General features: G+C 42.7%; 1 protein-coding gene across 1 annotated transcript in view; it reads left to right on the top strand.

The window, feature by feature from the left end:
* TRIO (trio Rho guanine nucleotide exchange factor) overlaps positions 1–23,718 on the top strand; it is a 433,907-nt gene that overhangs the window by 260,002 nt on the left and 150,187 nt on the right. Inside the window, exons 13-18 of the mRNA XM_065399163.1 lie at positions 994–1,168; positions 10,080–10,275; positions 10,932–11,098; positions 17,443–17,562; positions 20,950–21,141; positions 22,050–22,199. Coding sequence (XP_065255235.1) covers positions 994–1,168; positions 10,080–10,275; positions 10,932–11,098; positions 17,443–17,562; positions 20,950–21,141; positions 22,050–22,199 — 1,000 coding nt within the window. The remainder of the gene's footprint in view (positions 1–993; positions 1,169–10,079; positions 10,276–10,931; positions 11,099–17,442; positions 17,563–20,949; positions 21,142–22,049; positions 22,200–23,718) is intronic.

Genomic DNA, 23,718 nt, shown 5'->3' with positions numbered 1-23,718 from the left:
TTGTGTTTTAAAAGCATTGGGGATATTTCTCCTTAAGCCTCTTCCCGCATATACTTCCCCCATATAATGGATCATTACCCTCTTGATTTTTTTGTAGGGGGAAGGGCGAGTATAAGACGCTACCCTGCATGAATATAAATATTAGCAGTACTATTAGATGTGTTTCATTCTATGCAGATCTTATCTAACTCTTTGTTTACAGGAAGTTAGGCTCACAAACATTACCTTCGCATAAAGGAGAGTTAGCCTCCATAAATTATCTCTATGTGACATGAGTCAGCGGGGTATCAGTCAGAGGCATCCGTGTGGCATGACATGCTTAAGAATGACTGAACTCTGAGCAGCAGCCCTCTCTAAAGAGACTGCTTGTTTTAAACTGACACTTGAAGTTCTTTTGAATGTTAGCACGTGACATGATTGGTTTTTTCCCTGTAGAGGCAACGTGAACGTGTGGTCCTGTCCATTACTGGTAGCTTAAATAAATCCTTGGGCACTTTCTGTATTCTGCAGAAGTGGGTGTTACCTCATCTGTGGTGGTGGGGGGGGGTTTTTTTTCTCTTTTTCTTTTTGGCTTTATGCTCAAGTAAAATTGAATCACGTAATTTAGCATACAACTAAGTAGGTAGTCATCATGTCTCATTTCCTCTTCAAAATGAAAAGTTTTACATGGGTTTAAATTTTACTCTTGACACAAATAGAATGTGGATTGAATACATGTATTAAACAAGAATATGCCTATATGTTGAACACTGAGGCAGAAAAAGAAAGTAATCTCGTATCCTGATGCTTTATTAAATTACTACAGCATAATTTTAATAATTTATCAAAGGACCTTATGTGCTGAAACAAGGCCAGCTTCCTCCTAGTGTTGTTCATACTAATGGTTTTAGTTAAAGAGCTTTGTCATGCACGTTCAACAGTTGACTGTATGTAATCCAATTCCTGTTGCTTTTTTTCATAATACCCCTTTTCCTTCCTTTCCACTTTCAATAGGGATTCTGCCATTTCTAGTAACAAGACCCCTCACAACAGTTCCATCAATCACATAGAGACAGTACTGCAGCAGCTGGACGAGGCCCAGTCTCAGATGGAGGAGCTTTTTCAGGAACGCAAGATCAAGCTTGAACTCTTCCTGCAGCTACGCATATTTGAGAGAGATGCAATAGATGTGAGTCTCTGTTTTGTGCATAACATTCATTAAATTTGCTTTAGCCCTATGGGAAGATTTATACTAAAAAGGATATATTTTGACATACGAAAATGATGATTTCACTGGTTTAGTTGTTACCTGAATGGTCTGATGGATTTGCTTTCCTCCAAACTATGGGAGTGGCATGGCCTGAGTGTAGAACTGGAAGCTGAGGACTCCTTCATTCTAATCCGAGCTCTGATAAACACACTCTGTGGCCACTGGCAAATTACTTAATCTTGCTGCTACAGTTAATCCGTGTGTAAAATGGGGCGTTAAGCTATCAAATTGACTTTTTCACAGGGGTGTTGAGGATGAAATCACTGTAAAGAGCTTAAGTATGAAAAAACACTACATTAATGCTATTCAGTAGTAGTTATAACCGTCCTTTCTTCCTCTTCTGCACACCAGACTCTCAGTTGCAGATATATTAAACCTCAAGAGTGCTTCTGAATGGCTGTTTTTGCTGCTTCTTGGAAAGCCATAGCTGCTGCAACTAAAACAAACAAAAAGCCCCCCCACACACACACTTTTCCATAGCATTTAAAATAACAAAACCCACCCATTCAGTTTTACTGCAAAACCTGCCCAAACTTGCAAGCAGCTTGTGGACTGGCCAACACTTGGATGAAAATACTTGCTATTGGTGTGAACGTTTTTTGGCTATACGTACTTTAAGTAACTTTACGTATAAAATTAATCCACAGAAGAATCTAGATTCCCTGTATGTTAGTAAGATGGCCTTTCAAAGATGCTGTTGGGTTAGTCATGTGTCTTTTAAAAAAAACAAAACAACCCAAGCTCTTAACTGCTGTTTGATACTATAAATGCACACAAAAATTCTCAGAAACTTAATGCAGAATTAAGGCTGACCAGTGGTGCCTGAATGTGGAGAGTGGCTACATTTAAACCTGTGAAAACAAAGAATTGAAGAGTTAAGGTTCATGCCAACCTCCACAATGCAACCTTAACTCTGCCCTATGGAGCTGGCAATAGCCACGAGAAATGGCTAGAAAGGTGGTGCAAAGGTTAACAAACTACTGAGATGTGGTGGTTTCTCAGTCTCTTCATGTCTTCAAGTCAAGAATCTTATTGAAAGATGCTTTAGTGAGACCAAAACTGTTAGGCCAAATGCAGGAGTAACTGGGTGAAATTCTCTGGCCTGCGTTATACTCTGTTGTTAAATATCTGTGTATCTACTATAAGGAGATATGAGGGAAAACTAAGAACATGCCATTGTTTGCATTGTGCTCCACACACCTGAATTCCAGTATTTATCTGCATGCATTCTAGCTAGTCATTGTGCTAGGTGTTTCTGTTCTGAATGGTGGAGCGATTTGTTGGGGCAACTTGGCAGAACTGCGATGAGTAGAGAGGTGCTTGTGTACCTTGAGGAATCAAATATGCCTCATTTCAGCACTGAATTTGGTAGCATGTCAATAGAGGTGCACAAAGGTGTCTGTTTGACATAGGGACTGTCAGCGGTCTGGTGACATACCTCACTGGTCTCAAGGGCTTACTGAGGGTTACGTGAAGGCAATGTCTCAGAAGGAATCTTCAGGGCAAGAGTGAAGGGTGGTTTATGTGGAGTAGGCTCAGTGTTTGCGTGTAGGCCAGGTACAGGTAGCTTCTATTTGCTACATCTGAATTAAACCTGAGTATTGCCTTAGCTAAGGAAAAGTGTTACACTCCATCCTAGAGTGCTAATGTGCACTGTTCCCAAAGTGTTGTGTAGTATCTATGAAGGCAGAGGATCCTCAGAGAGGAAACAGTCACAGTTGTGTTGCAAGAGTGGTGTGGACCTTAACTTTGTATTTCCTGGTTTTCACCAGGTTTAGCCACTCTCCACCTTCCGGAAGGGTACAAAGCACACCAGGCAGCCTTAACTTTCTGTTAATGACGTTTTCGGCATTTAATTACCTTTGTTTAAAAAAAAATTCACAGCACCTCTGTGACAGGGCATGCCTCACCACTGCAGCGCCTCCTGCTGGCTGTCCGGGGAATTAGCGCTGTCACCTCTATTCCTGAACCCCCATCACTCCCAGGACCGCGGCGTCCTCTTCAGTGACACTGCCCTCCAGCTGTGCCACACATTCTATCCCCCCTTCTGGGGTAACCGGCAGTCTACTGTCCAGCCACTTCCTTCAGTGCAAACTGCAGTCCACGGTCTAGCCCCTTCCTTCAGTGGCTCCAGCACCCTCCTTGCCCTTGTGTCAGGGCCTTAGTCTGCAGATCCCTGCAGCCTACCAGGAGCTGCCTTTAGCTCCCTGGGTCTCTGCCTGCAGCACTGCTCTGCGCAGGGTGCTTGCTACCCTCCACCTACAAGGCAGCCACTCCTCCTCCCTTCTCAAGCTCCACGGAGTGACTCTCACTGCTCTGTTCTGCTGCCCTTCTTATATGGGCCAGCCAGGCCCTGATTGGTTGCTCCTATAAGCCCTTCTGTGATTGGCTGCCTCCCAGCGCAGCCTCCCTAGGGCTGCTTTTAACCTCTTTTCTGCCAGTGTGGACAGATGTCCCATCACAACCTCCTTTTACTATAGCCCAGCTCTCCCTCTCCACTGCCTCTGACTCCTTAGCAATGATTACTCTGGCTACAGAAGGCACTGGCTGCATGTTGATCACTTCACTGCCCCCCTCATCATCTCTTCATCTCCCCTCTCTCCGCCTGGCCAGCACAGCCTGGTTCTCCCTTCTCCCCACAGAGAAACTGGCATCAGCATGGGACCTGCAGTTTGAGGAGAGGCTGCAGGGACTAGCATGGAGTTAGTGGGGAGTTTCCCTATGTCTGTTCCCCATCTATTTAAAAAACAAGTAGCACCGACCTGCCTTACAGGGGAGTTGTGAGGGTAAATACAATAAAGATCGTGAGGTGTTCAGATACTACAGTGATAGGGGGCCATGTCAGTTCCTATGATTGGACGGATGCATTGGCTGAAGCCCTTCAGCATCCCCACTTCACAGCTCTGACCCCTTCCTTTCCACCTGACACTGTTCCAACACTCCCTCTGCACTGCTCTGACCCACATGTTCCTTCCCCTGTGCTCAGACTTGTCTTCCACTGCTCCAGTTACTCCAGCATTTCCTCCATCACGCCCACTGCTCCAGCCCCCCCACCCCCACGTACCTGTTGTTTTGAGTTCCACTCTCTCACACCAGCTCCACCCTCATCCTTGCCACTCCATGCCCCCTGCAAAGTTGAAGGGGATGTGGGAAGGTGATGGGGCTGTGAGCTGCCTGAACCTGCTGGAGGCAGGAAGGGGCAGGAGAGTGGAAAATCAGAGTGTCTCCCCCCCCTCCCCATCTAGGCCAAGTGTAGGGGATAGGACTCTGCACATCCATTTACAGCATAGGAGACATGTAGAAGTGGCCCATTAATGTCAGTGAGAAGTTCTCAGCAGAACAAGGGCACTCTACAGAGATGAATACAGTCTGAATCAATAGCTCTGAGTTACTGCAGCATTCATCTAAGTGCCTGTTCTTTGCTATTATCTGGCTGCCCCCTCCCCCTTCCAGGATTGCTGCTCTTGTGAGCCAGCTCAGCTCCTCAGTTTCCATGCTTTGTGCCTGCTCCAAGCATGTCTCCTCTCAGTTCCCCATCCAGAGGGTCAGGGACCTCCAGATGTTAGCTCACAAAAGCAGCAGAGATTGGGGCTCTGACCTTCTCAGAGGGTCATGGCCCCCCAGATTCCGTCTCGTGCTGCAGGGCAGGAGTGAAGCTTAGAAGTGTCCAGAGGGGCAGAACCCCCTGCATTCTCATTCACATATGGGGGGTTAGGGAGAGGAGCTCAGAACCTTCCAGAGGTACAGGGCTCCCCAGATCCCATCTCACGCGTGGGCGTGGGCAAGGAGACTGGCTCAGAGTCCCCAAATCCTGGCTCACTCTCGGCACCCAGGTGTGTCCCTAAGAGATGGGGCTGTGAATGGGCTCATCCAGGGCCGGAGGAGCAGCGCAGAGGAGGGAAGGGAAGAATGTGAGGCAAACAGTGTTTGAAGGCTCCCTTACTCTAACAAAGGTGGCTGTCTAGAGTGTTCTCACTTCTCAGTAGCTGTGCCAAAGCTCCGCCCTACAGGGGAAGTTTTGCAAAGGGACAGAGAACACACTCCCTCCACTACCCAACCCACCCCCTTGCTGCTCCAACCCCCCCCCGCCCCGCCTCATCTTCCTGCTTCTGCCCCACAAAAGTTTATACGAGTCTGAAAACGTTAGGAGCAGCTCATGTAAGGGGTAGGGGCTGTTAAAAGGAAACCCTTGACCAAACTGGCCAGTAACTTGTTCTTCTTTGATCATACTCACTTCTGTTGCTTAGGAAACAGCTGAAGACCCTGATTGTCTAGGGTCTTTCATCTTCACTTGGTTTAATTCCTTGACAGCAATTCTTAAGTAAAATCAGACTTTGCATTTAGATTTTAGAGCATGTTAAAGCAGAAATTTTGGTGTCAGGGCAAAACTCCCCAAAAGAGCCTTTGCTGGATGCAGAGAACAAGAAATATGCACAACACACACTCTGTGAGCGCTGCCAAGGGTGGGGCTTGAACTCACAATGCATGGGAGTTGCTTAGGTTCAGTAAACATAACTTGTCACCTTGAGCCACCCAGTTGCTGTGACAACAGATGGCCTGGAAGCCCTTTTGCTGTTAACAAAGCCCTGGTCTTGCTGAACATATATGCTTGAATCTTTGTGCCAAGTTAGCACAAGCTGATTAGAAGTTCCTGACTCTAAAGTTAATAACTACTTGAATATTGCTTCCCCAGCAGTGTAGTGGGTGCTGTGCACTAACTGAGAGCAGTGCTGATTGACTGAGATCTAATTGGGAAGGATCAGAGCCATAGGTTAAGCCTTAGGTGTCTGCAAAATCGTGCTAAAACACTAGGGCATGTCTTCACTGGCAACATTAAGCCATGGCAGCGCTTCAACGTGGCTTGTGTAGTTGCGGCTTGTGTAGTCGCTCTAAAAAAAACACCTCCACGAGGGGAATAGCTCCCAGCGCAGGTGCACTGTCTACACTGGCACTTTACAGCACTGAAACTTGCGGCGCACAGGGGGGGTGTTTTTTCACACCCCTGAGCAAGAAAGTTGCAGCGCTGTAAAGTGCCAGTGTAGACAAGCCCTTAGATGACTTTCTAAAATGCTGTGGTAAGGGGAGGCTGTATCTTGGAAGTCTTTGCTCAAATGATCCCATATTTGGACCACTGATATTACCCAGCATCCACCATGAGGCACAACAAATTTCAAGCCAATCAGAGGTAGCATGAGGATTTTAAAGCGCTTAGAGTAGTCCGCTTTTAAACAGAAAGTAATGCTCAAACTTGACTGTCACTACGTTGGCACTCAGCTCTGTTAACCATTTGTGGTGTTTACTGTTTTACTTAGCTTTGATAGTGAAAATAAACTACTTCATTTCTCAAGCAATAGCACAATTCTGCAATATTTAAATCCATGGGTACTGTTATAGAATCATAGAAAAGTAGGGCTGGAAGAGACCTCAAGATGTTGTCAAGACCAGCCCCCTGCACTTACACCATTCCTGACAGGTGTTTGTCCAATGGGGATTCCACAGTCTCCCTTGGAAGTTTATTCCAGATCTTAACTATCCTTATAGTTAGAAAGTTTCTCCTAATATCTAACTTAAACTCCCTTGCTGCAGATGAAGCCCAATACTACTTGTCCTACCTTCAATGGACATGGAGAACAATTGATCACTGTCCTCTTTTTAGAACAGCCCTTAACATATTTGAAGACTATTATCAGACACGGCCCCAGTCTTCTTTTCTCAAGACTAAACATGCCCAGTTTTTTTAACCTTTCCACATACGTCAGGTTTTGTAAACCCTTTATCGTTGTTGTCGGCTCACACTCTCGTCTGGACTGTCTCCCGTTTGATCACGTCTTTACTAAACGGTGGTGCCCAGAATTGGACACCGTATTCTAGCTGAGGCTTCACCAGTGCCGAGGAGAGCGGACGATTTACATCCCTTGTCTTATACAACAATCCAGTTAATACACCCTAAAATAATTGCCTTTTTTCCAACTGCATCACATTGTTCACTTATATTCATTTTGTGATCCACTATAACCCCCAGATCCTTGTCAACAGTACTACCACCTACCCACGTATTCCCTAGTTTGTATTTGTGCATTTGATTTTTCCTTTCTAAGTTAAGTACTTTGCACTTATCTTCACTGAATTTCATCTGGTTGAATTCAGACCAATTCTCCCAATTTTTCGAGGTCCTTTTGAATTCTAATCCTGACCTCTGAAGTGTTAACAACCCCTCCCATCGTGGTATCATGTGCAAATATTACAAGTATACCATCAACTCCATTATCCTTGTCATTAGTGAAAATGTTTAATAGTACCAGACACATGTCGGATCCCTGCAGGATGCCGCTAGATACACCCTCCCAGTTGGACAGCGAACCGTTGATAACTACTCTTTGAGTATGGTCGTTCAACTAGCTGTGCATCCACCTTGTAGTAATTTAATCTAGACTGGATTTCTCCAGTTTGTTTATAAGAATGTCATGTGGGACTGTGTCAAAAGCCACACTAAAATCAAATTTTATCACTCCAACTGCTTTTTCCCTAACCACCAGGCCAGTAACCCTGTCAAAGAAGGAAATTAGGTTCGTTTGGCATCACTTGTTCTTGACAAATTTATGTTGGCTATTCGACCCTGTTATCCTGGAGGTACTTACAAACTGATGGTTTAGTAATTTGTTCCAGAAACTCGACTCACCAAAGCCCTGGCTCACTGTCTGTGCTGCCATTTATACCTCTGCTAGCTCGGTGTGCAGTGTCTGCATGCCATCCTGAGAGTGAACATTCCCTAAGGGATCCAATATGGCATACCTCAAAACATGCCTACGTTACAGCTTTAAAATACTGTGTGTTTAAGTGGCTAATTTGCATGATGTCTAGTAAGCAAAATAACCAGAGGAAAAAATGCATCCAAGCACATAACCCTTCTACCCATTGCTTAAGCTGTGATCCTTTCTGATCAGCTTTTTTATCCCACATGGCCAGATAAACCCAATGGGTACCAATAGTGCGTCAGATTTTTGTGCAGCTTTCCTGTGTTCTTGTAACTTTTCAATCCTGAGTAACCCCTTGGCAGATCAGTGTCAGAGCCCCTCACCGTGTTACAACCCCCTGTAATAGTGCCAGTTTTCCCCATAGCCAGTTAGGCAGCAGCCCCAAGACCTGCATTCTTACTACCCAGCTTACACCGCCTACTGGTGCGTGACCAGTTGTACTGCATGAGCACCTCTTAGCTGGGCTATCTGGTTTTCAATGTTTTCTACCTCTCTCTCCTCACTGCTGTTGGTGCCCATCTATCTTGCTCCCAAAATCACAATGCCCTAGGAATGGGCTTGTCCCAACAAATTGGTTTGTATGATGATTCTTTTCCTATGCCAGTACCAATTTTCAGTGAAACATATGGGAGTCCAGAAAGGTTTTGTAGTAAAACATAGATAATAGGCCCCAGATCATTTGGTGTTTGAGATTTCTCTGTATGAAACAGGTTTGTTTGAGTCCACTGGCTGTTTATCTTTTTCTAACCTATCACAAGAAAGTAATCCAGTCTGATCAACAGTGAGGCTTGCAGATATTCTATTGGGATCCTGTGCTAACTTTTGTATAAATTGCCTTTGTTTTTTTTAATTAACTGTTTGCAGTTTCTGATAGTTGTTTATGCCTTAGGCTTGGTCTACACCCAAAATTTAAGTTGACCTAGTTAAGCCAGCCTACGCCATGGTGTAGACAGCGCTTTGTCAGTGGAAGAATTCTTCTGTCGAACTAGCTGCTTCCTCTTGAAGGAATGGGCTTACTACAGTGACGGGAAAAAAACCTTCTATCGCTGTAGTAAGTGTCTATGCTACAGCGGCATAGTTGCAGTGCTGCAGATGTGCTGCTCTAGTGCTTGTCATGTAAACATCCCCCCGATGGTATCAGCTACAAGAGTGCTGCTAATTTTCAAATTGACGCATGGAAAAATACTCGCTTGGGAAGAAACAAAACGACTTTGCATTTGATTTGAAGTACTAAAATAGCGTTTGCTAAAATACCATGTAATTGATGTTGGAGCTGTGTCAAGAGATACGTAAACTAAGTTTGGGTACACTTAAAAGCAAGATTTCAGAATGTAAGATTGATTGGATAGGTTATATAATTACTGCACTTGAGTATTTCTTCATAAAATTCTCAATATACTACTATAAGAGTTTTGTTAAGCAGTTAGCTGGTAATGGAACACACTCAAGAAAACCGACAGTTCCTGCTCACAAAGGTGTGGTGTTATTGGTTCATTTTATTAATGCACCTGAGTGGTGTAGCTGAAGGCTAAACTGGCACACTATGCTGCTATATGACTGTTGTTTCTTACCACTCTTAGCGTAAGCAAGTAGATTTTCTACCTTAGGTGTTATGCCAAAGTTTATTTCTTTTACCCATGGGTACAAACGTGATAATTCTGCTGCCTACAAAGTGATGTGCTTGTAAATTGATATTAAAAGTGCATGCGCGCGCGCACACACACACATGCACGCTCTGCTGTTGGCCTACAGAGCCAGCGCTAACCTCAAGGAGGAATTCCTTACCTGCCAAATTAGCAGAATTTTCTTGCCTGCGTACATCACAAAACTAATAACTTCCAAAACTTGCTCAGACAGCCCAGTGTTTATACAAGTCAGTAATAGTTATGTTAGTCTGTAGCTTAGATGTTCTGCTGAATGGATATTATGAAGTTGTTAGCTGGGGAAAGAACAGATGGGGGAGGAAAGCATAGTTCTTCTAACTTTTTTTTGAATTCCTGATCTGATTCTCTAGTACAAATGGAACAAGTTGTAGTTATTAATCCCAATAAAATCCTCTCCTTTCTCTGTATCAGATAATTTCAGACCTTGAGTCGTGGAATGATGAGCTTTCTCAGCAGATGAACGACTTCGACACTGAAGATCTTACAATAGCAGAGCAGAGACTCCAGCACCATGCAGACAAAGCCCTGACCATGAATAACCTGACTTTTGATGTCATCCACCAAGGACAAGATCTGCTGCAGTATGTCAATGAAGTGCAGGCTTCTGGTAAGATGGATCTGTCCCATCTTATTCCGGTTAATATCTTTAGAGGGATTATCCAAACTGATACTAACAGGGCGTCTGAAAGTGGCATCGATCCCCATTAATCACAATCAAGAGGGGAGTGGACATGTATTTTGCTTCTTGAAAATAATTCCATAGCATTTAAATAAACTAGATGAAGCATGCTGAGCACTAATAAAGTAGATCCTACTAACAATTAAAATGCTCAGGTTTAAAGTGGGGGTGGGGGGAACTCTGTAGGAAGTGAAAGTAAATTTGAAAGAGGAATAGAATTAATAGTACATGGAATTTATTTTGAGATCAGTCATGTCTGTAAATTATGCATTGACTTTACAAGTAAAAGCAATTCATATTTTAGTTTCTTAATCCTTTTCACTTGATTTTCTTTGCAATATCCTGCTGCATTTAATCCTTCACAAGATATCATTATAGACTTTAAGGATTTCTCCCAAGATAATGTTGAGCATCCACTTGCTCATTGTAAAACACCTGGAAATAACGTTTAAGTTCCTTAATCAAATTCTTCGAGATTTAAGTATATTTTACTGAAATGAAAATGGTTGGTATATAATAACTATAATATGTAACTCCCCTGGAAATTAGATCCAGGTATGTTTCAAATTAATGGGTCTCCACAGGTGTGGAGCTGCTTTGTGACAGAGATGTAGATATGGCAACTCGTGTTCAGGATCTGCTGGAATTTCTTCATGAGAAACAACAGGAGCTGGACTCAGCAGCGGAACAGCATCGGAAACACTTAGAACAGTGTGTACAGCTGCGCCACCTGCAGGCCGAAGTCAAACAGGTATGAGCTAAATCTGTTCTGTGCGTTGTGAGTAGGTGTGTGTATATGTTCCATATATAGACATATGTATGCAAATAAGATAGCTACGTTGTAAGAAAAAAGTGTTTTAACTTCTTATTCTTGCAGGTTTTTGGCCTGAGAATTAAGCATCTAGTACACTCGACTCTCAAAGCGGATAATACCAGTTTAATTGTTAACAATTACAGTTTGCTATGGGACAATGCTGTCTGAAGAGCAGTTAGACTGTTCAGTCCATTTTTGTATCTTCCCTGTAGCAGACAGTAAAAAATCCTTTGAAATCTTCCCTGAGCTCTGCAGTGCGACTAGCTCGGGTGCCCTGCTTGCAGCACCTACCAGTAAGGAGGGATAATGCATAACAGCAGGGCACATCGGATTGGCTGAGTGAAGTGAGGCCTTTCACTCAACTTGATGGCACATCTCTGTCTTTCATGGAATGCTGCATGTAGACAAATCCAAAATTTCGGAGATGGTTTTAGGTATTGGTGGCCAGAACTCTATTGATTTTGGTGAAATTAGGAAAGCCAGAAGGGGGAAAGGGGGCACACAGAGCCCTTGCACCTGGTGAACAGAGCCAGCAGATTCAGCCAGCTCTAATTGTCCATAGATCTAAGATCTGGTTGATGACAGCCATGAACATCTTCTAGCTCCTATTAGCACCTTCCAGCGTAAAGACAGTCCCCATCTGAGCTCTACCCATTGTCCAAATAGAGTTTAAAATGTTGGCACCCTGAATGACTTACTCCCAGACAGGAAGGCAATGGGGGGACCTGGGTGATGGAAGACTGGGTAACCTGGGAATGGGGGGTGTGGGGGTCGGCGCACAGAGCCCCTGGCATATAGAATAGGAGAGAGCGGGGGGCATAAAGCGCCCCTGGCATGAGGGAAGGGGTTGAGGTGGGTTGTAGGGAACCCTGAAGTAGAGGGGGAGGATGGAAGCCCCCCCCCTCCCCCCGGGAACTTGTGAAAGGGAATGAAGGAGTGCAAGGAGCCCCTGATGGGCAAGGAGCTCAGCCTGCAGAAGCTGTGCAGTATGTGACCACCCTATTTTAATGTCACTTGAAGTATCTAAATCAGTCGGCAACCTTTCGGAAGTGGTGTGCCGAGTCTTCATTTATTCACTCTAATTTAAGGTTTTGCGTGCCGGTCATACATTTTAACGTTTTTAGAAGGTCTCTTTCCATACGTCTATAATATATAACTAAACTATTGTTGTATGTAAAGTAAATAAGGTTTTTAAAATGTTTAAGAAGCTTCATTTAAAATTACATTAAAATGCAGAGCCCCCCGGACCGGTGGCCAGGACCCGGGCAGTGTGAGTGCCACTGAAAATGAGCTCGCGTGCCGCCTTCGGCATGCGTGCCATAGGTTGCCTACCCCTGATCTAAATGTTTATAGTTGGCCAGTGTGCAGACTGATACACTCTAGGCCGTGCTTGTTAGAATGATTACAGAGTGTAAACTACTATTTTAATGTAAGAGGAATGAGGTGGAAGAGATTTTACAGTGACTTAGCTTAGACAGCCTTCTGTTATTTAGTACATGCTGTCTTGTGAGGATGAAAGGAAAGTGCCAATTGGTTATGATGTCCAACCTGCACAATATACTCTAGATTGCAGAGATTCACTTACCAGCTGAGACGGGATCTTTTCTTTATAAAATGCTGATGGACTAGAATGGTATTATCAGCTGCATTACCCCTCCCTTTCCAGTGAGGTTGAAACAATCTCATTTTAGAATATAGGATGCAGTACTTGGTTCATATTCCATGGCATACTACATTTACGGTTTAATCACATACGTAATTCTTACTACAGCGTACACTGTCCTGTCACCTGCATTTGTGTATGAGAGCTGGGGGACCAGGGAGCGAGAGAGGAGGAGCAGTTGAAAATTGCATTGACATGTGTTGCTGATCACATGTCCTCAGCAGTTGACAGAGGTATACTGCTGACAAATGTCAGTGTCACGCTTAAGATGTGTTTTCAGGATTTATTCTGTAAACCCTGCGTGACTTTTCTTTTTTCTGAGTGATTAGTAATCCTAGCTAAAGTGGACATTGAAAGTTGACTATAAAACCAAAGTACTGAAAACATTTAACATAAGCCTCTTATATAGATGTTAATTGCTGAAATTGGACCCCTCTTCTTGAAGTAAGTTTGTGGGAATCTTTCAGCCGACTTAAAAGGCAGTTGGATCAGGCCCTTTAAAACTAGAGCATATTTCGAGTGTTGTAAATAAAAAACACTTGCCAAGATAGTATTGTTCATACTGCCTAGTCACAAAACAGTAATATTCCCACCCAGGAGATAGGGTGTTTACAGGGCATCTTTCTGTGTTGTTGTTTTTTTTTTTTTTTTTGTCCCTTCAGATTTATGAATGTTCACATGAAAGTGTGCAACCTATAAAGAATATTTAGATTGTAAGTTTTTCAAGGCAAGTCTCTCTTATGGTTAGTATAGGTCATAACAGAAATCAGGGCCCCATTATGCTTGTCTCGAGGTGATACCTTAATATCAACAATTAAGAACCCATCTCTATCTGTCTAGAGTTTTATATTAACTCTAATACTGTCATTCTTGACCTGTCACATTTTTCAAAGGTGTTTGAATTTTCAAATAAGTTCATAAACTGTGTTTAATATAAATACTTATTTAAACACATAACTGAGAGGGTGCATGTATATGTTAAACACTTAATTTGTAAGTTTATCGCTCCTTATCCATATAATCTAAAAATGCTTCTCTCATCTTGAGACTGAAAAGTGTCTGAATCTAAAAACATGATCTGATACTTTGTATTTGTGTGGTCTCCTTAGAATTCTACTAACACCCTTTGAAGTGTTTTGGGACTAGTAACTTTTATTTCTTCTGACTTTTATTACCTTAATACAAATACATGAGTTTTTTGGGGGGGGGGGGGGGGTTAAGCCAGGAAGCAGGACCACTTGCTGTTTCCTCTGAACTGGAAAAAGCTTTGTAACTCAGCAGGTCACAGCCCGTGCACTATCTGAGAGTAACATGACATAGTAAACCTCCTTTTCAGACTGTTCTGTTTGTATTTTGTTGCCGGAAGCCCTGAACACATGGTTTCCAGGGTTAAATTACTGTGATTTCCTGCCCAATTTACTGTTGTTGAACTGGGCATAAGCATCCATTACGACTGTCTCTCTCCAGAGCTAAGATTGTAACCAGCTTTTCAGTTTCATCATCATTTTGACTCCCCAACTAACTGTCAAAACTGCTGCTACTGCTGACTTTTTTTCATGATTCATTTACGTATCGCAGTAGCGTGGCATGGTGCCCTGCAAAGAAAAAGGGGTCCATAGCTCAAGCTGTTTACCATCTAATGGAAACAAATAAGCCGTGCCTGTGCTGGGTTTAGTTGCCACAATTGTCCCTCAACTCCACCAGTGATAGCAACAATGGTGGGAGCATTGTGAAGATGAGGCTCTTGCGGCTACTTACATTTTGATCGGAGTTGTCCATCCCTGCTCTGAGCACAACAAATGGACATGGTGATAAAAACACCTATGGCTGCTGGTGCCTATCACTGGTGCAGCTGTTTTTATTTCTGACAACAGTGGTAAAATTTTTTCCAAAAAAAAAAAAAAGTAGATAAAACCACAAGCTAGAAAGATAATGGAAAATGAGGAGGTAGGGGAAGGGCTAAAAGAGGAACAGAGGCTTTAATACATCACATAAAAGATTTGCTTGCTAAATTAAGATGCCTAATAGAATTGGGTAGGGCAAGAGTAGATAGTAGCAGAGTGGTATAGAAGAAGGGGTTTGAGGTAGGACTTGGAGGGGACTCAGGATGCTTGGTGTGCAAGAAGAGAGATTGCTTCAGATGTAGAGACTAGTAGAGCTTGACTTGAACTCCAGAGATGAGTGGTGTCTCGCTAGAAGAGAATTTTGGGGGGAAGTGAAAGGTAAACTGGATGCAACACACATCAGACATTGGCTTGAAAAATAAGGGTGGTGTGCTTGTTCCATAAGTAATCTAACAGTTTTTGCCTCATGAAACTCAATTTAACCTTTACAAAACTTGCTTGTTTCTCAGTGTTAACACTCGAGTCTTAACGCTATTTTCAGAAAGTTGATTGTTAAATTTTAACTGAGATTTAAAAAAAAAATTGAAAAACTCTGTTCTGATGGTATTTGTTATATCCATTGACTTCCTGATATCTGTAGTGGGGCCACCAGACATTATGGGGTTTAACATATGTCCCAATCATAGAAGTGGGCTCCTGCAGGGTTTGTGAGGCCCACACTCAGCTCTGAGCCATTCAAAAGCTCCTGTGTTGACATTATACCATAGTAATACTTCACAAATATAGACTGAAATACATTCTAGCTCGAGAAACCAAGAACAAACACCAACGTTTACCAGATGAATTCTTAAGACTTTCAAAAAAACCTTAAGGAAATAACTACATTTTTTTTATGTCCATTAAAGTAGCATAAACCAATAGATCGTAGGCCAGTGTAGTTAGTTATCCAGGTCAAATTTATAAAATGACAAGGAGTGGAATTGCACCTTAGCTCTGTTCCACTGCACCTTATGAGACCATCATATGCCTTCCTGTCATAGAAGATGAGAAATATTAATGAGGGAGAGAACAAGCTAGCAGTTTCCTTGAACTGGGGAAAGGAGAAACGATCTAATATGAAATGCAGCTGGAAGAAGCTTTGTGGATCTAAATTACCATCCTCCTTGTTTAGAAACTGTGATGTTGAGAACTGTTAATAATAGCTGAGAGGAGATGATGCCCATATGCAGTTAAACTTTGACAGTATGACCAACACAATTTCTTTGCTGTATTATGCTCTGCATGCTAACAGTTGCCCCATCTACATGAATAGATTCATCCTCCATGGCACTTAACTTGACAATACATCAGTACTAACTGTCTTCGAAACCTATACAATTCTCACTCCAGTCTTCCTGGCAAGTTGATTTATGACAAATGTTGGGGAATTCACCACCATTTTAACTTCTCAAATATACATTAATTAGATTCTCTGTGGCTGCAGATATCATAAGCCCATATACTCTTTCCTATTAGGATAATACTTCTTGCTACATATACCCCACAGCTGCAGACTTGTTAAAATCTATAAGTGAACCCCCAAAATACCTTGATTTAAAATATTCCTGGCCAAACCTGCAAAAAGTGCAACACTAAAGGTCAGTTACTGGAACTGTGATGCTTGTTCTAAGTACAGATACCTTACAGTAGGGTAGGCAGGTTGGTGGGAGCATGAGAACAGAGTTGTAGTTGTTTGAGGTACCTTAACTCTGCATTTCTATGTTTTTCTACATTAACTCTTTTCACTTTGAGACTATATAGAATGTTTAATTTCTTTAACTTCCTTTCTGGTTTCCTGTCCCTGACATGCTTTCAGCGTATCATGACAACTCCACCTTTAAGTGATTAACTGTAGAATTAGGTATTGTCAGGTAGTCATATAAATATGGTGACATTTTTGACAGCGTGGGAGGGAAAAGTGACATATAATATAAACAGAACATAAGTTCGTATGCATGCATGTGTCAAGAGAGGTCTTACTGTTTGTAACTTCCTGAGCTGTCAGAGAGAGAACTAGGCTTGGCGCTGTTCCCCCTGCTGGAGGGGGAGATCCAACTCCGAGTTACTGTGGTTATGCAACACCCTAACCAGTTACTTGACTTGTTTGTGTTTTAAACCCGCTACTGATGTGTATGGGTGCTACCACTTTTGTATTGCACTGGGAACCAAATGGGATTCTATTCTTGTGAGTGTCAGACAGTGGGGTTCACACTTGGCGGGAGAGCAGAACTACTCACACATGAGCATTCAAAAGTCAGAAGGGAGATAGTAGCCCAAAACATGCATTAACATTAGTCCCATAGATTGCCTCAATATGTTCTACTTACTGCTTCATTCCCCAGTAAAAGGCTTAATGGATGACTTAAGGGTAACTCAAATCTGAGTTTATTGACAACCAAGAATTAAAAAAAAAGTGGTCATTATCTTAGCATTTGTATGTGCATATAGTCATAAATGTACAGTTACTAAGCCTTATGCTCACAGTTCAAATTCTTGATCTGAAACATGACAGCTAGACAGCTAAATTAATGTGTTAGCTGTTATAAATCGGATCTGTAATTTCACCTAGTGTTATTTTCCAGGCACTGGCAAGGGCATTATGTTGTGGAACAAGTCTTGTTTCCTTAAGTAGTATTAATTGCAAATAACTTACTTTTGTGTAATAATAGAAATGGAGCCTTTCTTGCTGATCAGAGGAGGACTTCTAAATTGTGCTGTCTTGTGTTCTGTTTCAGGTGCTGGGCTGGATCCGAAATGGGGAGTCTATGTTAAATGCAGGGCTTATCACGGCTAGCTCCCTGCAGGAGGCAGAACAGCTGCAAAGGGAACACGAGCAGTTCCAGCATGCTATAGAGGTATAAAAAGTGTGGTGTTCATGCCATTCTCCAATAAGATGGGCTCTTATGATATAGTTCATGGCAATCATTATAAAGCAGGGGCGGGCAAACTTTTTGGCCTGAGGGACACATCGGGTTTCGGAAATTGTATGGAGGGCCAGTGAGGGGAGGCTGTGCCTCCCCAAACAGCCAGGTGCGGCCCGGCCCCCGCCCCCTTCTTGCCCCCTGACACTGCCCCCCCCCCGACCCATCTACCCCCCGCTCCCTGTCCCCTGACCGCCCCCGGAACCCCCATCCCTGACTGCCCCCCGCCGCCCCATCCATCCCCTCCTCTCATTCCTGACTGCCCCCCCTCCCCGGGACCCCTGCCCCATCCAACCACCCCTTCTCCCTGACCGCCCCCTGAACTCTTGCCCTGACTGCCCCCTGCTGCCCCATCCAAACCCCCCCCGCCCCCTTCCTGACTGCACCCTGGGACCCCTGCACCCATTCCCCACCCTCTGACTGCCCCGACCCCTATCCACATCCCCGCCCCCTGACCACCACCCCGAACTCCCCTGCCCTCTATCCAACCCCCCCTGCTCCCTGCCCCTTTACCATGCTGCCTGGAGTGGCTGGCGGCGCTATAGCCACACTGCCTGGCTGGTGCCAGCCACGCCACCGCGCAGCACAGAGCACCAGGTCAGGCCAGGCTCTGCAGCTGCGCTGCCCAGCCGCCCAGAGCATTATGCTGGCAGTGCGGCGCGCTGAGGCTGCAGGGGAGGGGCCGGGGGCGAGCCTCCCATGGCAGGAGTTCAGGGACCAGGCAGGAGGGTCCAGCGGGCCGTATGTGGCCCGCGGGCCGTAGTTTGCCCACCTCTCTTATAAAGCAACATGAGGAATAGATTAAATCCATATGTACCTTTTAGATAGATCTCTCACCACTTGGGCAACAACGAAAAGGTTAATAACATGAGTGTGTACGTTTGGGGTGAATAGACGGAGGGAGGTGAGGACAGTTCCTAGGAAAGGGAGTTTTGGGTAGCAGGGATTCTGACAGTCGTGATTCTGCTCTGTGTCAGTGCAGTGCTTTTAATAAGTCAAGGGCAGTGGCAGTTCACTTTATATAAATATTTAAATTGTGTATTTACAAAATGGCTGAGACAGATTTAATCAAACAAAAGACTATTGCAAACAGTGGTTTAGAATAGGATGCTGTGGGTTTTTAGGTTTTACGACTTAGCTAATATAATAGATGATAAATTGCTTACAAAAGGGCATTATACATTATATTTGCATCATTACAAATAAGGTAAAAGTTGTCCTAACATAGTCTCATAACTTCAGTGTATTGTATGTGTAAATTAGTAGGTTTTGTTAATATTTTAATTTGATCTTTACGAGGCCTTCCTAACTGAGCTTTCATTATTAGTATGTTAGTGTTAATCCTGTCCAACCTTTCAGTATAAAATTGGACAAAAAATTAAAGACCAATTTTAATGCACTATTTTGGCACACATTTTAATGCACTATTTTGGGGGATAGTGTGTAAAGTTTTGTTCAGTATTTTACTTTTGCTGAACACTAAAATCGTGTCTCTGGTGACTGATTAGCTTTTTTGTTTTCAGAAGAACTCCATTTTACAGTAAATGCCTTCTGTTTTGCTGCCTTTTTGTGGAGTTTTCTGTTTCCCATCTATGTTTACAGTTTGCAGTGTGTGTGTCCTCATTCTTGAAAGCTTTGGTATTGAGTATAACACTCCTGAGCTATGGGTATTTATCCATGTAGGGATAAATGATTATGAATTTTAATTTGAATATTTTCTGGACCATAGTGCACTTGCATATAATCAAACTTCTTATACATAGGGCTTCCAGATTACAAACAGGTGTATGTTTTCGCTGGGGGACAAAATGTTCAGTATTATCATTAACAAATAATCAATTAGCTGACTCATTTCACATCCCCCTGGATACTTGTTCTATCCATTTTCACTCCACATAAGTGTGAAATGGACTGCAAGAAAGTTTGTATGAAGAGAATAATTCTGATATCCAATAATCAAGCTGTGATGCTTTGGGTTTCACCCAGACCAATAAGAGGTTGTGTCACTGCCTGTCCTGTAACCTTTGTGCTGTGTAGCTTTGCCCCAGAGCCCTGAAACTAGCAGCCAGCTCACTGCACAGTGGCCTCAACCTGGCTCCAGCCCTTGCAGGGTGACACCAACAGTCCTTCCAGAGCCAAGTTGCCCCTGCAGCGTCCAGTCCCTCTCATTGAACCCTCAGAGAAATTATCGAGTTTGCTGCCTCCAAAGAGACAACAAACAACAGCCTGGTAGTTGGCTGAAGACCTACACTTGAGATGCTTTTCTAATAAAACAAGAATATGTTTATTATCAAGGAACCTAGTGAAAGAAGAATTAAGTGATTAGAAGTAAGAGTGAAAGAGAGGGGAAAGGTTACAAATAAAATGCTCTTTCTTGTGACTAAAAGTTAATTCTAGCCAGTTACAATCATTGCCTGAGCAATTTCCTTACATACATCAACTTTCATAGGCTCAAAGGGTACTGTACCCGATCGTCTCCTTAGAGACGGGGACAAAAATGAAAAGGCTTTTTGCATCCCCTTACATATTTCCAAAACTCACTGTTTTGTCCCCAGACTCAGGATGCATCCTGGTGTTTAGACTTGTGCTGTTCTTCCCATCTCCCTCTTGATTTGTATGTAAAAGGAGCATCTGTTGTTTTGATTCCACAATGCTTAATTTACAGTGGAGATATGTAGAAGGCTGCCTTCCCCCCTGTCTGCGAGAAAACCCATTTCTCCCTTTGTTTGGTTACAGACTTTAAAGCATAATATCAGTGAATATTCCTAATTCCTCATATATTGTTAGTACATACATTTCACAATGATAGTAATCACCAGTGTGTCACCAGCTTTCATAAGAGACCTTACTCAATATTATTGTATAGTACAGTAGTAGTGTATCCAATCAGTTGATTCAATTGCTTATTCTTTGAGGTTCAGTCCCCGTTCTCCCCCTGGAGTATCTGGACCCAGAACATTCCATTTTATCCACCTTTCCCCTCCAAATCCAAAGAGAAAACAAACCTGGAAGCCATAATTATAATCAGGTTATGTACTGTAACTTAGCGAGCATTGTATGGCTTGCATAATCTGTTGCTGTGCAGTTGCTGCACTTGTAGACTGACAGGTCACTGTCAATTGATGATAAATCTCTGTTGCATTTACTTCATATTTTTTGCCTAGAAAAAGTTATGCTGCAACCTACTGCTAGCCCTTTATTTCCTTTGTCTGATATACGTGTGTAGAAAACATCATTGTAAATAAGAAAATGAAACATGGATTTAAAGCAAATGCATTTAAATGTTATGCAATTAAATATTTTATTTCAACTTCTTATCAGAAAACACATCAAAGTGCACTGCAGGTGCAGCAGAAAGCAGAGGCGATGCTGCAGGCTAATCATTATGATATGGATATGATCAGGGACTGCGCTGAGAAAGTTGCTTCTCATTGGCAGCAGCTGATGCTCAAGATGGAGGATCGTCTCAAACTTGTGAATGCTTCCGTTGCCTTCTATAAAACATCAGAGCAGGTATAGGAACTCTTGAAGACCCATGCCTTGCAGAATAATAAAGGGATTTGTGGTATTTTATTATAAAATTACCTTTGGCTCAAGTGGCAGAGTTAATTAGCTTTAGAGCTCAAGTTTATAAAGCTGATATTAGCAGAAATGTTGGTATTTTACAATTTTTATTTAGAACTTCCCATGCTGTCTTGGAAACGCTGACAGTATTATAGTAACTGAGGCCTAGAAAAATGAAACTGACTGTAACCAAATTGCAGTACAGTCAGTGAAGTTTTATTTTCTATATTGAGCAGAAAGCAAAAACCACACATTATAATTGATAAAACAAAGTGTGTTTGTAAAATGCTTAGTTACAAATTATTCATGTTATTAATAACATTCATATAGGATTTCCTCTAAAATGTTCCTCTGGTATTAGATTTTGTCTTTAGTGATAAGTCAGCTACACCTTAAATCCCCATCTGCTCTTTTTGAGCTTTTTTTCTTTCCCCCGTGTTTCAAATCAGGATTAGGTAATTGATTAATTTGGATTTTCAGTTTCTGGAAAGGGCCTTGCCCAGGGAAAGTGTCATATGTGCAGATGTCCTCTCATGTAAGAAAGCACTTCTGACCATAGCTTGCTTCAAATCCTATCATCATAAATAACTAGTATGTTATCACCCATATCTTACTTTTCATCTTCAAAGTGTTTCATGAGTTTTAATCCACATCACATCCTGGGCAGAAGGTGATGGCAGTTTCCCTATTTTAGAGAGAAGGGATGGAAAACAGATAAATTAAAGACATAGTCAGCATCTATGTCAGAGCTGGGATTAGATGTCTAGGGTTCTTGGTTTCAAGTCTCCCGGCTCAAACTACTTCACAGTGTTGTTCAACTGAAATACTAGGGATATTTGTCTCCTTTTGGCTGGTAGGTGTGCAGTGTGCTGGAGAGTCTAGAGCAGGAATATAAGCGGGAAGAAGACTGGTGTGGGGGAGCAGACAAACTGGGTCCCAACTCTGAAACAGATCACGTGACCCCTATGATAAGCAAGCACCTTGAACAAAAAGAAGCGTTCCTGAAGGTAAAGATATTGTTGGTTACATGTTGGGAGGCATGCAGTTACATCCTGTATTTCGTATATCTTGAATGGACCTGTAAAACCCAGTGACAGGTGTATGGCTTTGTGAGCTCCTGAACGGTGCTTACACAGGAAATGGCAAATGACTGTTTCTTGTGGTGATTAGAACATTGCCAGTTCATATAAATACCTTTCCAGTTCAACTTCAGCAGATAGCACAGAGAATTGGGCATCCCACCGTGATAGATGTGCAATTGGGACTCTCTCTTTTCAGCAGCCACCGCTTCCCAGAACACTTGAAAGACACTTCTTTAAAAGAAGCAACAGCCGCTCAGTAGAGTGGCTCCCAATGACTCAAAGCAGCTTCCAGCAGCGCTAGAGCTACAGTGGGGAAACCTGATTCTGTGCTTCTTTTTCTGTAGTATTTTATAATGGCTCTTAAAAACAAAATAATATTCTACACGACAGGAAAGCTCCAAAACGCTATAGTGCCACCATGTCTTTGAGTATTACTGTTACAAAATCTGAACCACTACCTTTATTTTAAGAGTAGAATTGTAACCAAATTGTAAATAAAAAAATCACTTAGGAAGAGGAGAGCCAGTTTGGAAGGGGAAAGGGTAGCAGAAGGAGAGTGGGGAGAGACTATCAGGAGAGGGAGACAAGGGCGGGTGCGGGGGGTGAAGGCTGCTGTTTTCCAGAGAAATAAGAAAATCTTAAAATATAGTACAATAAATTCAACACAACAGCAATCTGAAGAAAAGATGAGGCAGTAGTATTGGGCAACTTGTATTCAATTTTTGCTGATAAGCAAGGTGACTTAGCAATGGTACTGTGTCAGTGGCACTTGAAAATAATTGTGATAGCCTCTACCTGTGGGACATGTGACTGCATGGAAAATACTATATGGTCAGTAAATATACAGAATGTCCATCCTGTGGTGTTGTATTAGAGTAGTGTCCATTGACAAATCAGAATAAAGGATCTCTTAATACTAGCTTTTATCACTTCCATTCTCTACCCCCATCTGGTCATAAATAAATCTGATAAGTCTGTTGCACTGTAGCACTGAACCCAGCTGCTACTGATCCACAGTTGGGACTGAGCTAAGACAGCAACTAGAGGAATCAAGAAGCAGTTTTGGAGGTCAGTGGCTTGTATTTAGCCTGCTTGGCTGACCCAGTCTTTTAGATTAAGGATAAGGAAATTGGCTAAACAAGCAGCTGAAGATTGCTGGGATACATATGTTCATCATTCCTGGACAGATTAAAGATAGACTCTCAGTATAACTAATAAGCAATAATAGTGGACTGCTATTCATACGTACTACTTCTAAAATTTCTGGAAAGACTTAACAATACGCCTCACTGAAACCTTTGAAAGTCTCTTAGTGTTCGATACTGAGGTGCAAACACCACTGAAAACATGAATTTTAATATAGCTGTAGGGGCAGTGTCAAATGGATCTCTCAGTTGCAAATGTCTGAACTTTTGGGCTGTTATGAGAATATGATCTGATAAAT

Source organism: Emys orbicularis, chromosome 2 (genome assembly GCF_028017835.1).
Source record: "Emys orbicularis isolate rEmyOrb1 chromosome 2, rEmyOrb1.hap1, whole genome shotgun sequence".
NCBI lineage: Eukaryota > Metazoa > Chordata > Testudines > Emydidae > Emys > Emys orbicularis.
Note: the sequence above shows the minus strand (reverse complement) of the source record. Positions and strands in the feature narration are given on the sequence as shown.